At 57.3% G+C, this 13,409-nt stretch overlaps 1 protein-coding gene across 7 annotated transcripts in view; it reads left to right on the top strand.

Annotated features, from left to right (window-relative positions):
• CACNA1G (calcium voltage-gated channel subunit alpha1 G) overlaps window positions 1-13,409 on the top strand; it is a 62,846-nt gene that overhangs the window by 13,347 nt on the left and 36,090 nt on the right. For all 7 annotated transcript variants that reach the window (XM_029211336.1, XM_029211334.1, XM_029211333.1 and 4 more), the window contains 2 exons: window positions 618-1,401; window positions 3,299-3,675. In XM_029211336.1, coding sequence (XP_029067169.1) covers window positions 618-1,401; window positions 3,299-3,675 — 1,161 coding nt within the window. The remainder of the gene's footprint in view (window positions 1-617; window positions 1,402-3,298; window positions 3,676-13,409) is intronic.

Raw genomic sequence — 13,409 nt, 5'->3', positions numbered from 1 at the left:
GGTTCAGCCCATTACCCAGCTGGGGGAGGGGAAAGGCCAAGGCCAGTGGTCACGAGGATACTGAGGTCCCGTGGTTAAGGGTCGCACTCAAGCTTCCACAGCTAGACTTGGGACTAGAAGCAGGAGTTTTGTGAACAGTGTTTTTGCCAAGATCTCAAAAGCTCAACCCAATGTGAAAACCCCACGTCCCCAAGGTAGCAGTCATTTCCACAGCCTTACCTAACTCCTAATGGGAATTGGGGAGGGGGTGCTCAGAATCTCGGAGGATGGGCACGTTTAGGGGCAGGGAGTTTGGGAGATATCCTTGCCAGGTAACCTCATGATCAATGGCAATGCCTTGGAATTCCACAGAGGTTGGTTCAAGTCTAAGCTTTGCTGTGCATGAGCTGAATGATCGTGGGCAAATTCCTCAACCTCTCTGAGCCCCAGTTTCCTCACGTGTCAGATGGAGACAATAAAGGTGTCCCCTCTTGAGACTGTTCTGAGAATAAAACAGGATGATGCTTGGACAGTTATTGAGCCCAGCGCCTGGCGCAGAGGGAGCAGTCTGTACGGTGGCCGGCGCTGTGACTCCCTTTCCTTCAGGCTGTCTCCTCTTGTTGTCCCCACCCCCATAGGTGGGCTCCTTCTTCATGATCAACCTGTGTCTCGTGGTGATCGCCACGCAGTTCTCAGAGACCAAGCAACGGGAGAGCCAGCTGATGCGGGAGCAGCGCGTGCGGTTCCTTTCCAACGCCAGCACCCTGGCCAGCTTCTCCGAGCCGGGCAGCTGCTATGAGGAGCTGCTCAAGTACCTCGTGTACATCCTCCGGAAAGCAGCCCGAAGGCTGGCCCAGGTCTCCCGGGCAGCGGGCGTGCGGGCCGGCCTACTGAGCAGCCCAGCTCCCCGCGGGAGCCAGGAACCGCAGCCCAGCGGCAGCTGCCCTCGCTCCCACCGCCGTCCGTCTGTCCACCACCTGGTGCACCATCACCACCACCATCACCACCACTACCACCTGGGCAACGGGACGCTACGGGTCCCCCGGGCCAGCCCACAGATCCAGGACAAGGATGCTAATGGATCTCGCCGGCTCATGTTGCCACCACCCTCGACACTCGCCCTCTCCGGGGGCCCTCCAGGGGGTGCAGAGTCTGTGCACAGCTTCTACCATGCTGACTGCCACTTGGAGCCAGTCCGCTGCCAGGCACCCCCTCCCAGGTCGCCATCTGAAGCATCGGGCAGGACTGTGGGCAGTGGGAAGGTGTACCCCACCATGCACACCAGCCCTCCACCAGAGATGCTGAAAGAGAAGGCGCTAATGGAGGTGGCCCCCACCTCTGGACCTCCCACCCTCACCAGCCTCAACATCCCACCCAGGCCCTACAGCTCTATGCACAAGCTGCTGGAGACACAGAGTACAGGTGAGAACTCTGGGTGGAGGCACGTTGGTGCCCCTCACCCAGGGACCGGGTGATATCCCATCCCAGCCAGGACTGGGGCGTCTGGAGTCAGAAGGACAGGGCTTGGATTCCCATTCTGCCACTCTTGGCGTTGGGACCTTCAGCTAGTCACATCGCTTCTTTGAGCCCTAATTTTCTCATCTGTTAAAATGGGAATCATAATTCCTACACTGTAGTAATAACAACAGCTGTCGTGTAATGAGCACGTGCTATGTGCTCTGCTCTATGCTGTTTGCAGTTGTGGACGGATTGCTGTGTGCCTGTCACATGCTTCTCAGGCAAAACCCCACTGGAGCCTCTCATCAGTTTAAGTGATAAACTTTATCATCGCCATTTTACTGATGAGACAAAGGAGGCTCCGAGAGGTTGTGTGGCTTGCCCGAGGCTGTGCCATTGGTGAGGGGTGGAGTCAGGGCCCTCTGACTCTGAGGCCCACGCTCTATAGTCCTTGTTGCAGGTTCAGAGGGGAAATGGTGTGTGATTGTGGTGAGCATCACGTCCCATGCTAAGGTCACTCTTGTAAACATGAGTGTCACTCCGTCCCCATAGGGAGACCTGGGGCTTTGTGCAGAAAGTCCTCAGGGGCTGCTAGACACGACCCAGTGTCGTGGGGAAGGGAGATGCTTGCACCTGGGGGCATCCCCCAGTCAGGCAGGGGTGGCACACCCTCCTCCACAGACAGACTCACTGTAGCCGAAGCCCAGGGCCTGTGTTTCAGGAAGGATGTGGCACGTGGGAGAAGTGGGATATTTGTGGGCTGTTATGTGGGAATGTGGGCTGGGACAGGAAGGTGCCATCACAGAATGCAGTGGGAAGGGTTCTTGTGCCAGCTCTTCTACTACCCTGCCAAGGGGCGCCAGCCAGCCGCACACACGCATGGTTCTATTTCCTTCTGTGTAAAAGGCAGGGCTGGGACCATCATAGCTGTCAGTGGTGTTTACCGATGTCCTCCTGCATGCAGGCGGAAGGGCTGGGCCCTGAGCCAGGCATCTTCAAATCCATGCTTTCTCTGGGTAGTCTCTGAGGTTTCTTTCAGCTCTCACAGTCTATGGTCAAAGCTGTATTTAAATCGACATTGGCGTCTTGGGATAGGTCACTGTGTACGTGCACATGCGCAGTCTGGGGTGTGTGTGTGTGTGTGTGTGTGTGTGTGTGTGTGTGTGCATGAAGGTGTCTGGTGTGTGTATGTGCCCGTCTGCATGCACATGTCTGGTGTTCATATGTGCATGTGTCCACACGTGTCTGATGTGTATAGGTGTGTGTCCATGCACACGGGGTGGTGCTCTTGTCTGGTGTGTACGCACGCCCATGTGTGCACATGCCTGGCACACGTGCACCGTGTGATATGTATGGGTCTGTGCACACTTGTGTTTGGCTGTGCGTGTGTATGTGACTCATAAATTGTATGCGTATGTACACAGTACATGTATGTATGCGAGTATGTGTCTAGTGCACATGTGCGTGTGTCTGGTGTGAGAACATACATGAATACACATGTATGGGCGTGTGTCTTAAGGATCCCTTGGAAAATGCTACTTAAAGCAGTGTTAATGCAGGGCTGGCTTCCCTGGGAAGGAAAGATGGTCTAGGCTCCTTCCTGAAGGCTCCTAGGTCAGCTGCTCGAACCCTAGGACAACCAGCAGTGACTGTCAGTGGGATGCTATTGGCATTTGGGGGCATTCTCTTACTCAGGATTGCCCACATTGCAAGTCATTCAGCACCCCTGCCCACCAAGTGCCTAGCACCCCCATCACTGAAAGAATCCCAAACTCCCCTACTCATTTTATACACACTCTGAGGGAAGGGTGACCCCAGCTTGGAAACCCTGGAGTCTCTAACCTCTACTCTCCTGTCCCAGGCGCCTGCCAAAGCTCTTGCAAGATCTCCAGCCCTTGCTTGAAGGCAGACAGTGGAGCCTGTGGCCCAGACAGCTGTCCCTACTGTGTCCGGACTGGGGCAGGGGAGGTGGAGCTCGCCGGCCACGAGATGCCTGACTCAGACAGCGAGGCAGTTTATGAGTTCACACAGGACGCCCAGCACGGTGACCGCCAGAATCCCCACAGCTGGCGTCGACGGAGCCTGGGGCTGGACGTGGAGCCCAACTCCGTGCTGGCCTTCTGGAGGCTGGTCTGTGACACCTTTCGGAAGATTGTGGACAGCAAGTACTTTGGTCGGGGAATCATGATTGCTATCCTGGTCAACACACTCAGCATGGGCATCGAATACCACGAGCAGGTAGGGACACGGGCAAGGGCACGGTCCCTGGGCTGGGGACCCTCTGCCTTCCTCCCCTCCCACCCCGTGTTCGTTCTCCTCTCCATGCTGCTAGCTTGCATGGCAGGGAGGAGGACAGGAGGGAGATGCACCAATGTGGGGGTCTCTTTGGAGCGTGAAAGCCAGTGAATGTCATACAGTCTCTGAGTGTGGAGGTTGCCCAGGGCAGGGGCAGGGTCTGAGCTGGGTGTGTTTCATCTGGGAAGGCTTCTGAGAGGAGGTGGGCTTTAAAGGATTTAAATGAGCGACGAGCATCAGATGGGGGCAAGGCCTTTTTGGAGGGACAAGTCACACACAGGGGGTGGGCTGGGCCCCCGGGCATTCACCGGACTCAGTAATTAGGGGTGTGATTGACTGGAGGCAGCAGGGGGCTGTGCAGGTGGAGGTGAGGAGTGGAGGGCTGGAGCCTGCCCCTGGGCGGGGTAGGGAGGGAGGCCATCTGCTCTTGGCCTCTGTTCTGGGAGCCGTGCTGTGAACGGGGAGGGCGGCTCTGGGTGGAAGAGAGCTCCCAGCATGGTGAGGGGACTTGAAACCATTGCGCTTGAGGAATCGTTCTAAGAACCTGGATGTTTAGTCAGGAGAAGAGGAGGCTCAGCAGGGACAGGCGAGCTGTCTTCAAATATTTGAAGGGCTGTCATGTGGAAGAGGAAGCAGGCTTGTTTTGCGGAGCTGACGGCTGCAGGCAATGGGATCTGGGCTGAGGGGGAGGAGGCTGTCTTCTCTCGCAGAGCTGTGCGAGAACAGAAGGGGTGGCCTGGGGAACCCCACCGACCCCACTCCCACACTGGAGGTGGAAGCAGGTACCACGGGGCCTCACAACCGGCTATGGCTTCATCCCCCACAGGAATCCTTTCAGAAGGCAGCCCTTCCCCCCAGTTTGGCCTTCCAGGTCGCCCCCTTGTCAGATTCTTAGGAAACGAGGGAGGCCAGCAGGCAGGTGCTGCGGTTCACAGGCCCTTCTGTGCTCTTCTCCCCTGGGCGTTCTCACCGTCCTGGGGCTCAGGGAGGGTCGGGGCTGCCAGACCTTCCCTGGTGCCGACCGAAGCCAGGTACTGCCCCAACCTAATGGGTACAGGCACGCGGAGCCAGAGGGTGTGGAGTGGGCGCGTACGCACGCTCGCAGGCACGCACGCACGCACGGGTGTGGCAGGGGTAGGGCAACCATGGGGCAGGTCCTGGGCTCCGCTGCGCATGGCCACGGGGCAGTGCCGGGAGTGGGTCTGGGTCGAGGCTGGGTATCCTAGGTCCAAGCCCGGCTGGAGCAAACGGGCGATGTTCACTTTTCAGGCGGTTCTGAATTCCCTTACCGTCCACCCCACTCAGCTCCTACCCCAATTGCCCTGTCCAGCTGGGTGCACCCCAGCCCCTCCCACATCGCCATCAACCATGTTAACGCCCCTCCCTTTTGCCTCAGTGACCCCCACCCAGCCGGCTATACCCTGTTCCTTTCCTATGGAGGTGAGGTGGAGGCGGGGCAGGACACCGGCTGCAGGGTCAGCAGGTGGGGAGTACGGCACTTTGGTGGGCGTGTTGTGTCTGGGCGCATGGCGCGTGGGTGTGTGTGGCTCACGCCTGCTCAGCCAGCCTCCTGGGGAGAGGTGCTCTGCTCTGTCAGGCTGGTTGTGGCGGCATTTTCTACTGCCGCAATCCAGGTGGCGGCAGCTCCTAAGCTCCCATTACGCCAGCTCCCGAGCCTGAATCTCAGCCTCCTCTCCCTTACCCCAGTTCTGGCCGTGGTCAGATGCCCCTCCCCCCCGGGGGCACCTCCTCGGCTGCTGGTGGAGGCTTTGACTGTGCTGGAAAGAAGCTGAGTCACAGAGACTGAGGGCCGATGAAGCTGCAGCAAGAGGGCTTTCAGTCAGACATCAGAAAGGACACCCCCTTGGGGAAGAAGTAATAGCAACCAGTCACGGTGCCTGCAACATCTCCTTATCCAAGTTCCTGAGGAAAGCGGGGGACAGCCTCCCAAGTCCTCAGCAGCAGGGAGTCCCCACTCAGTGGTGGCACAGTGTCTGCTCCAGGGAGGAGTTTGTCCCAATACCTGGTTGCCGAGGGCCCCATAGGGGTGAGTGAGAGTCACCAGCAGGCCAGGCAGAGGACTGACTGCGGCCCCGGCAGGCTCAGGGGCTGGGAGCGGTAGAAAATCCCAGAAGCAGCCGTGGCCCTGTGCTTGCAGGCACTGCGGCATGAATGTCCCGCCATCTGGGTCCCTGAGCCTGAGCAGGCTGAGGGGAGCAGGGAAGGATGCAAGGAGACATGGAGGCCGAAAGACAGAGACACAGAGGAGGATATGGATACACAGAGGGAGGCAGAAAGAGAAAGGGAGGGAGAGACAGAGATAGGGAGATGGGGGCACAGAGAGCAAGATGGAGACCCAGGGGGAGAGAGATGAAAAGACAGGAAGGCAGAGACACAGAGACAAGAAGGTCAGAGATATAGAGAGGGAGATGGAGACTCACGGGGAGGAGACAGAGACAGGTGGAGGCACAGAGATGTAGGGGTGACACAGACAGATACAGAGAGGGAGCCAAAGACAGACCAAGACCCTGATGTAAACAAGGATAGACGGAGCAGGGACCAGGAGACAGAGGCTCCAATGGAGCCTCAGATGAAGGAGAGGAGGAGCCAGTTGAGCAAGAGAGCTGAGAGACACAGCAAGGAAGAGCGTCTGCAGATGCTCAGCGGCGAGGACCAGAGGCTCATGGCTTCCTGCAGTGCTCTTCATGAGGCAGTTGTATCCATCGATCTTGGTGTTGGACTGTTAGACTGTCGGACACTGGAGAGGGTGTTGCTGGTGCTTCCCTGGGGGAGGAGCCCAGCCCGTTGCTGGTGCCCTTTCCAGACCTGTCCTCTCCCACCGTCACCTATCTTACCCATCATTCGGTTTTCCTGTCTAGAACAGGAAAACCTGCTGCTCTCTACCAACCTCTTGACCAAGGTAGCATCCATTTCGTCATACCCCACGCTACCCGAGGTGGGCCCCATGCTGTCCACACTCTCCTGCTTTTCCCACCCCTTAACCCACCAGCTGGCGGAGAAGTGGCAGGGCTAGTTTGTGCAGAGAGACTGGTGAGGAGGACAAAGACACAGGACTCTGAGGAGGGAGCAAGAATATAACTTCGGATAGGAAGTGTGATCTGATGGAGGGCGGGCTTGTGTGTGCCCCACCCACTAGGGGGCGGTGCCTGGAACAGGGAGCTTGTGAACTATACATCCATCCATCCATCCATACATTCCACACACATTTTCTGTGCATCGGAGTTGGGCCTAAGCAGTGGCATGCTGATAAATGTTTAATAACCAGCCCTTTAAAAAGAAAAAATTGTCCTGATTTGTGGTGTTTACAGTATTTGCCAATTTCCGTGGTGTAAATGCTTCCACTATGGCTGATTTCCAGCTACCAATGTGATGTCACTGCATGTGGAGCTGGGAAGAGAGGTGCACAGCCAGACGCTACAGTACAACACTGGGCCGGGGCACTCTGTCCTTCCCCTCAAAGACCTCACCGACAAGTAAACGTCACACTAACTTGATGTAATATGTGCTTGGAAAGGATGCACAGAGGAGTAACCCATGACCCAGACTGGGGAAAGGATTCAAGGAGGGCTTCAGAAGGACATGACCTAAGAGCTGAGTTTGAATGGAGATTGGGAAGTAGCTAGTGAAGGGTAGAGAGTAGGGCACAGCATGGGGGAGGACCAGAGGCACCAGACACAAAAAATGAAGAGATTTATAAGGAGTTCAGAATGAATAGGGCGCTGGGTGGGGGCTGGGATGGGCAAGTAACAAGAGATGAGTTTGGAAAAAAACTCAGAGCTAGGTCCTGAGAGGCATAGGAAGGAGTTTGGATTTATTTTATCCTGAAGGTGACAGGTTCCCAAAAAAGGTTTTAAGCAGGTCGATGATATGTGTTTCTGTTCTATGAAAAGGCCTCCGGAAGCCACGTGGGGAGTAGAAGGGAGAGGGAGACAGGAGGCAGGGAGGCCCACCAGAGGGCTACTGCAGTGGTCTGGCCAGTTCATACATCTCTGTCCCTGGAGACAGAAAGAAGAGTGCGGGGGAGAGCTGGCAGGTAGCTGAATCTGTAGACCTCAACACCAGTTGGATATCTGTGGGGACGAGGCGGCGAGGATGACACCCAGGTTTCTGCTTCAGGGGCAAGCACTGGGGCTTGTGCAGAGTTGGGCTGGAGGGCATTGCGTACAAGGTGCCCGTGGGACATCCAGCGTGCTGTTGGAGCACAGAAGAGAGGTTGTCTCCTGGAACCTGTCTCTGCCTGAGTATGCGTGGGGCCGAGCCCCCTCCAGGAGAATGGGGTCTTAAGGACGCAGGAGCTTCCTAATCGCCCCCTTCCTGGTTTGGGGCTGCTGAGGGCAGGGGCCTCATATTCTAGAAGAGGGACAACAGCATGTGGGGAGGTGGGGAGGGCACACAGCCCAGTGGTCTCCTGGCCTGCAGAGGAGAGAGAGGGAGGGTCCGGAATACACAGCCTTTCAGGCCAGGGGAGGACAGGGCAGGTGATGATTCTGCTTGTTTCCCCATCCTGTCACTCTAGATACACGTCCAGGGAGGGTTTCTATTTATAAGTGAGTGAAGTCAGCTGTTCAGGGCAAGGGAAGCTGGGGGTGGGGTGGGGTGGGGGAGAGTCCAGATGCGGTAGGTCTTAACTTTGAGGGGATTCACAGGCTCCTTCTGGATTCTGTTGAAAGCTGGGACCCTTTTCCCAGAAGACAGACACAGGCATGGATATACCCCAGTGTGGCCTTCGAGGAGAGGGGTTTACAGACACCTGTCCTATTCCTTGGGCCTCCTGGGAGTCCTTGGCCTCCAGGCAGAGGAGCTGGGGCTGAGGGCCAAGCAAGACCTGGGGGGATGACCTTTCACAGTTGCCCTGGTCCCAGACTTTCAAAGGTTCTCCAGAGGTGGGAGGGAGAAGGGTGCTGTTTTGGAGATGGCCAGCAAAAGGGGTGCTCACATTCCTCCAGGTGTCATCTGGCTCTAAGACTCCCCCAATTCAGCAAACGTGGGGAGCACCTCCTGTGCACAGCACGTTAGAATAGAATAATAGAATGGGGGCGGGGGCGGTGCCAGGAGCACCCAAGAAACTTAGGTTCCAGCAGAAAAGTCATTCTGCTTCACGGATGGTTATGCCAAATGCCATAAGGGAGACTTCCGGGGGCTTACACCCAGATGGGGGATTTCGGAGGGCTTCCTGAAGGAGGTGGCTTTTGAGGGTGGTCTTGAAAGATAAGTGGGATTGGTAGCTGAGGCCAGGAGCAGAGGGTTCCGGTGGAGGGACTGCGGGGGATTCTGGCAGCCTGGCCTGGGAATGCACAGGGAGACATAGGATGCTCTGAAGGACCGTCGTGTTGCCTCCCCCACCCCAGCCCGAGGTGTCTGAGCAGCAGTGAAGTGAGTCCAGCAGTGCTGTGGAAGCTGGAGCTTCCAGTTAGGTGTGGGCTGGTTTGGGGGAGGGACCCGGAGGCTATTTCTATCGTTCAGATCAGAGGCAATGAGGGCCACCAGTATGGCGGAGGGGGAAAAGGACGAGCGGGTGGGGGCACAGCCATTCTATCGCCAAGGTCTGTGGGCCCAGGCACCTGCTGCTAGAGGGATGAAGGGCAGGCATAAATCCTAGATAACTCCTAGGTTCCAAAACTGAATCCTGGAGAGGGATGGAGCTGGGAGGTCGGGAAAGGAGCAGGTTTGGGAGAGGAGGTGAGAGGGTTTGTTTTGGACTTGAGCTGGCCCTGGGCCATCCTGGGAAGGCTGTCAGACAGGTTGGTTCTCTGGGTGAGGAACCAAGGCTTGGAAGGAGATTGTTTTGCATTGTCCACACCCCAGTGACATCTGGAGAGGTGGGAGATGGAGGGTGTGGGAGACCAGGGGGGATGTGGGTTCTGCTGAACTCAGGAATGTTGGCCTGAGGGCAGAAAGGCAGCGGGAGAGGGAGAAGAGCCCTAAGAGGGCAGGAGGTGGCCCGCACAGGGTCAGGGAAGCAGAGGGAGGTAGTCATCAGGCAGGAGGGGCTTGCAGCAGGCTCAGGTCCTGCCCAGGCATCCGGAAGAGGAGGGCTGGGAAGAGGGTTCTTGGAGAGAGCTGGAGTGGTGGGGCCTGGGGTTCAGGCGTACATAGGCCCGGATCCATGTGAAGGTTTCTGCTTTTAGGCAGGGGAAGTGATATTGGAGAAGTGAGGGAAACAGGGACAACTGATGGAATGAAATGGATTCCAGGGGAGCATGGTGGGCGGGTGTGGGGTGGAGGAGGGGCTGGCTGCCTTCCAGGAGGGAAGAGAGATGAGTAGGTTGCAGGACATACAGCTGCCTGGGGGCAGGAAGTGGAGCCCCATGAAGCAGGAGGCCAGGTTGGGAGTGGGGATGGGGGCCAGGGAGAGGGAGAGTGTCTGAGGCAGCTCTTGGGGGTGAAAGATGGAGATCCAACAATAGAGGAAGATGAATCCCGGCACAGAGCAGCCCTTGGTCCCCCAGCAGGGTATTCTCCTGTCCAGTCAACACAGGTTCCTGACTAGCAGAGCTCAGCAATTCGACAGCTGCAGCAGAGAGGCAGAGGGGGTGGGGACTTACCTGGGCTGGAGCTGGCAAGACAGGAGGAGCCCTCTGAGGTCTGTGGCCTGAGGGCAGCCTTTAAATGGTCCACCACAGCTGGGCCGAGAGACTGTGCAGGCGAGTGAGGGGCAGGGGCCACAGATCCAAAATTTTAAGTCACAGAAGCTTTGGGTCGACTCTGCAAGCTGAGTGAGCACTGTGGGTGCCTTGCACTTACTTGGCTTGTGTGTTCCCTTGGGGTGGCTCTGGGGAGCTGACAGGAGACCACGGGGAGGGGCTAAAGTACCGTTGGTTACGAGGCACTGGAGCACAGTGACACCTAACAATGGGCCCAGCGGGCATGAGGGGCTAGAAGAACGTGCTGAGAGGCGACGTTCCAAGCTAGAGTGCTTCCAGGGGGACGGCGAAAAGCAAGGCCTGTATGATGAGGCCTTTGAGGTCTCCTAGAAACCTCCTGCCGCCCAGGCGTGCCCTGATTTCCCACACCTCCTTGGAGAAGGAGGAGAAGGCGGGAGGCCCCACTGACCCAGTGACACTCACCCCATCGCTGCGGCCCACCTGCACCACCTCTCCTGGGTGTGGAATCAGCAGGCAGGACTGTCAAAGGCAGAGGTGAGGTGAGCTGAGGAGTCAGAATTGGGGAGCAGAGATTTCAGGGTCCGTGGAACAGGTGGCAGCTGAGGAGATGGGGGGCGAAGGTGGAGCTTGGCAGGGTTGGGGTGACTCGTACAGGCCTCCCCTCAGGTCTGGTCTGGCTTGTCCCCGCCTTGCACCTTCCCTGCAAAAGGCACATCCCTGTCTGCCAGAGCTGGCTCTCAGGCCTCGCGCCTGGACCGCTGCAGTATCCCCTAATCGGTCTCCATCTCTTTGTCTCTCCGAGCCATCCGCACACTGCCGCTACTGCAACAGGTTAATCTTAATACACTGCTTTGCACATCTCCCCGCTCCCCCCAGAAGCCTCAACGGCGGCATCATGGGCAGAGGCGAGTCCAGCCTGAGTCAAGTCGTGGAGCGGAGTCAAAGCCATTCTGGCTGGGCCCCACCTACCTGGCAGCCTTGCTCCCCAGTGGTCCCTCCCACCCTCTGACCAGGGCAGACACTTGATCCTTGGTCCTGGAGTATGCCCTGCACATTCCTTCCTCTGCTCCTTCGCTCACGCCGCTCTGGCCGGGGATGCCTTCCACGGGAGTTCTCCTCCCACTGCCTCCTCCCCACTGGCCCACTGACCTCAGCCGGTCTGAGCTCCTGGGGCCCTTCTGGTGTCTGCCACACGTGGTGCTTAGCTTCGGCCTTGCAGGCACTCTGTCCTGCCACATGTGAGGACTGCTACCACTGTCAGTGCCCATGGGGCCACCCGAGCAGGACTCTGGCCTGCGTGTTTCACAGGCTTTAACTCCTGTATCTGGCAAGGCAGCCTCGTCACAAGGAGGTGTTACCCTGTTTAACAGAAGAGGCCACTGGGAACCAGCAAGGTTAAAGGACTTGCCTGAGGTCACCCAGGTGCAAAGTGTCCGAGTTGGCAGGCCTCCTGCTTTCAGGTTCGACCCCATCTCTTAGCAGTGCTGTGCACACCATGAGCACTTTAAGGGTTAGTGGATGGAGGTGCTCTGGGTTTCAGGGGGGTCCTGGGGCAGCTTACCTGGGGCCCAGTTACTCCAAGCTGACAGGCTAAGGGGAGGGGAAGCGTTGGGAGATGGGAGATGGGAGATTTACAGTTAGCGTCAGCACAGAGAAGAGCCTGGGGCCTCTGGGTGGGAGAAGCTCAGGCTGCCTGGCCTCCACTGCAGAAGCCCCCACTGGGCCTTGACCTTTGTGAACAGGAGGGAGGATGCAGTCTAGACCAGAGAAGGGACTACCTGGCAGCCTGATGGGCTTGTGTGAGTCTGTGTGGGCTGTCTGGGTGTGTGGTGGGGGCAGCAACATGGACAGGTGTGGAGGGCCGTGCAGATGCACCTTGCTCAGCACCTTTCTAAGTGAGCGGTGTGACCTCCATCAGGTCACCACACCTCAGAGCCTCAGTTTCCCTGCCGTCAAGGAAGCCCACATCCCTCCCTTGTTTGGTGTGAGCAGGGAGGAAATGAACTCCTGGGAGGAAGGTAGTAGCAGTGCAGGGCCCATGGAGGGCACTAGTAGAAGTTGGCTCCCACCCCGTCCCTTTGCAGCTGCAGTGGCTGTGATCACGGCTCTGGTCCCTGGGGCAACGGTGTTGCTAAGATTGAGTCTCTGTGTCCTCATCCTGCATTTGCAGAACATTCCCAGCTTCCAATTTAGTAACTTGGACAGGCCTGGCTGTCTGGGGGAGGAGGACTTTTTTCCCATGGATCATGGGGGATACCGGAACCTTGGAAGGGAATAGGCATTGCCCCTAAGTGTGTGCAGTGAGGAGAGAGAGGGAAGGCGGGGGTGGGGGAAGGGGGGAGAGTGCCAGGCCCTCCTTTCGACCTGCTTCTTGGGTCCCACTGCCTCCTGGAGGCTGGCTGGGCGCGCTGCAGCTCCAGGCTTTGCCGCCACCCCTTTACGAGGGCAGTGACGCGCAGGCCTTGGGGGAGCCCACACCATCCTTCTGATGAGGCTCTTGGTCGGTGCGCTGGCGGGTGAGCGTGTGTGTCTGTGTGTATCTGTGAGCCCCCAGGTACAGACCGTCGTAAGCCCTGTAGACAACGCCAGGAAACGGTGAGAACGCCCCTCCACACGCCTGGTAGTAGTTGTACTTTAGGCCTTCACTAATTAAGTAAATACATGATAGCAAAAGCTATAGTGCTTTCACTACTTTATTAATTTTTGTTTCTGGCAGCTTCTTTTTGATGTGTAATTTATATGTCGTAAAATTCACCCATTATACATGCACCTCAGTTATGCTTTCAAACTCATTCTTTGTTCATACATCTACGTTCATGTGAAATATAATTTTATATATATAAGAAGACACATTATATATTCAGTCCATCCCCGTGTCTGGGTTCACAGGCCCCTCACTGCACTCTTGGATCCCGACAGCCGAGCATTATCGGACTCAGAGCAAGGGGGGATTGGGTCCCCCTCCCTGGCTCTCCCTCTGCCCTATGGCTTTGTGCTGGTCACGCGCCGTCTTATGACCGCTTGTGCTCATCTGCAAAATGGGGGGGGGGG

The sequence above is a fragment of the Monodon monoceros genome, unplaced genomic scaffold (genome assembly GCF_005190385.1).
Source record: "Monodon monoceros isolate NGI ecotype Baffin Bay Population unplaced genomic scaffold, NGI_Narwhal_1 Super_Scaffold_9, whole genome shotgun sequence".
In the NCBI taxonomy this organism is placed as follows: Eukaryota; Metazoa; Chordata; class Mammalia; order Artiodactyla; family Monodontidae; genus Monodon; species Monodon monoceros.
Note: the sequence above shows the minus strand (reverse complement) of the source record. Positions and strands in the feature narration are given on the sequence as shown.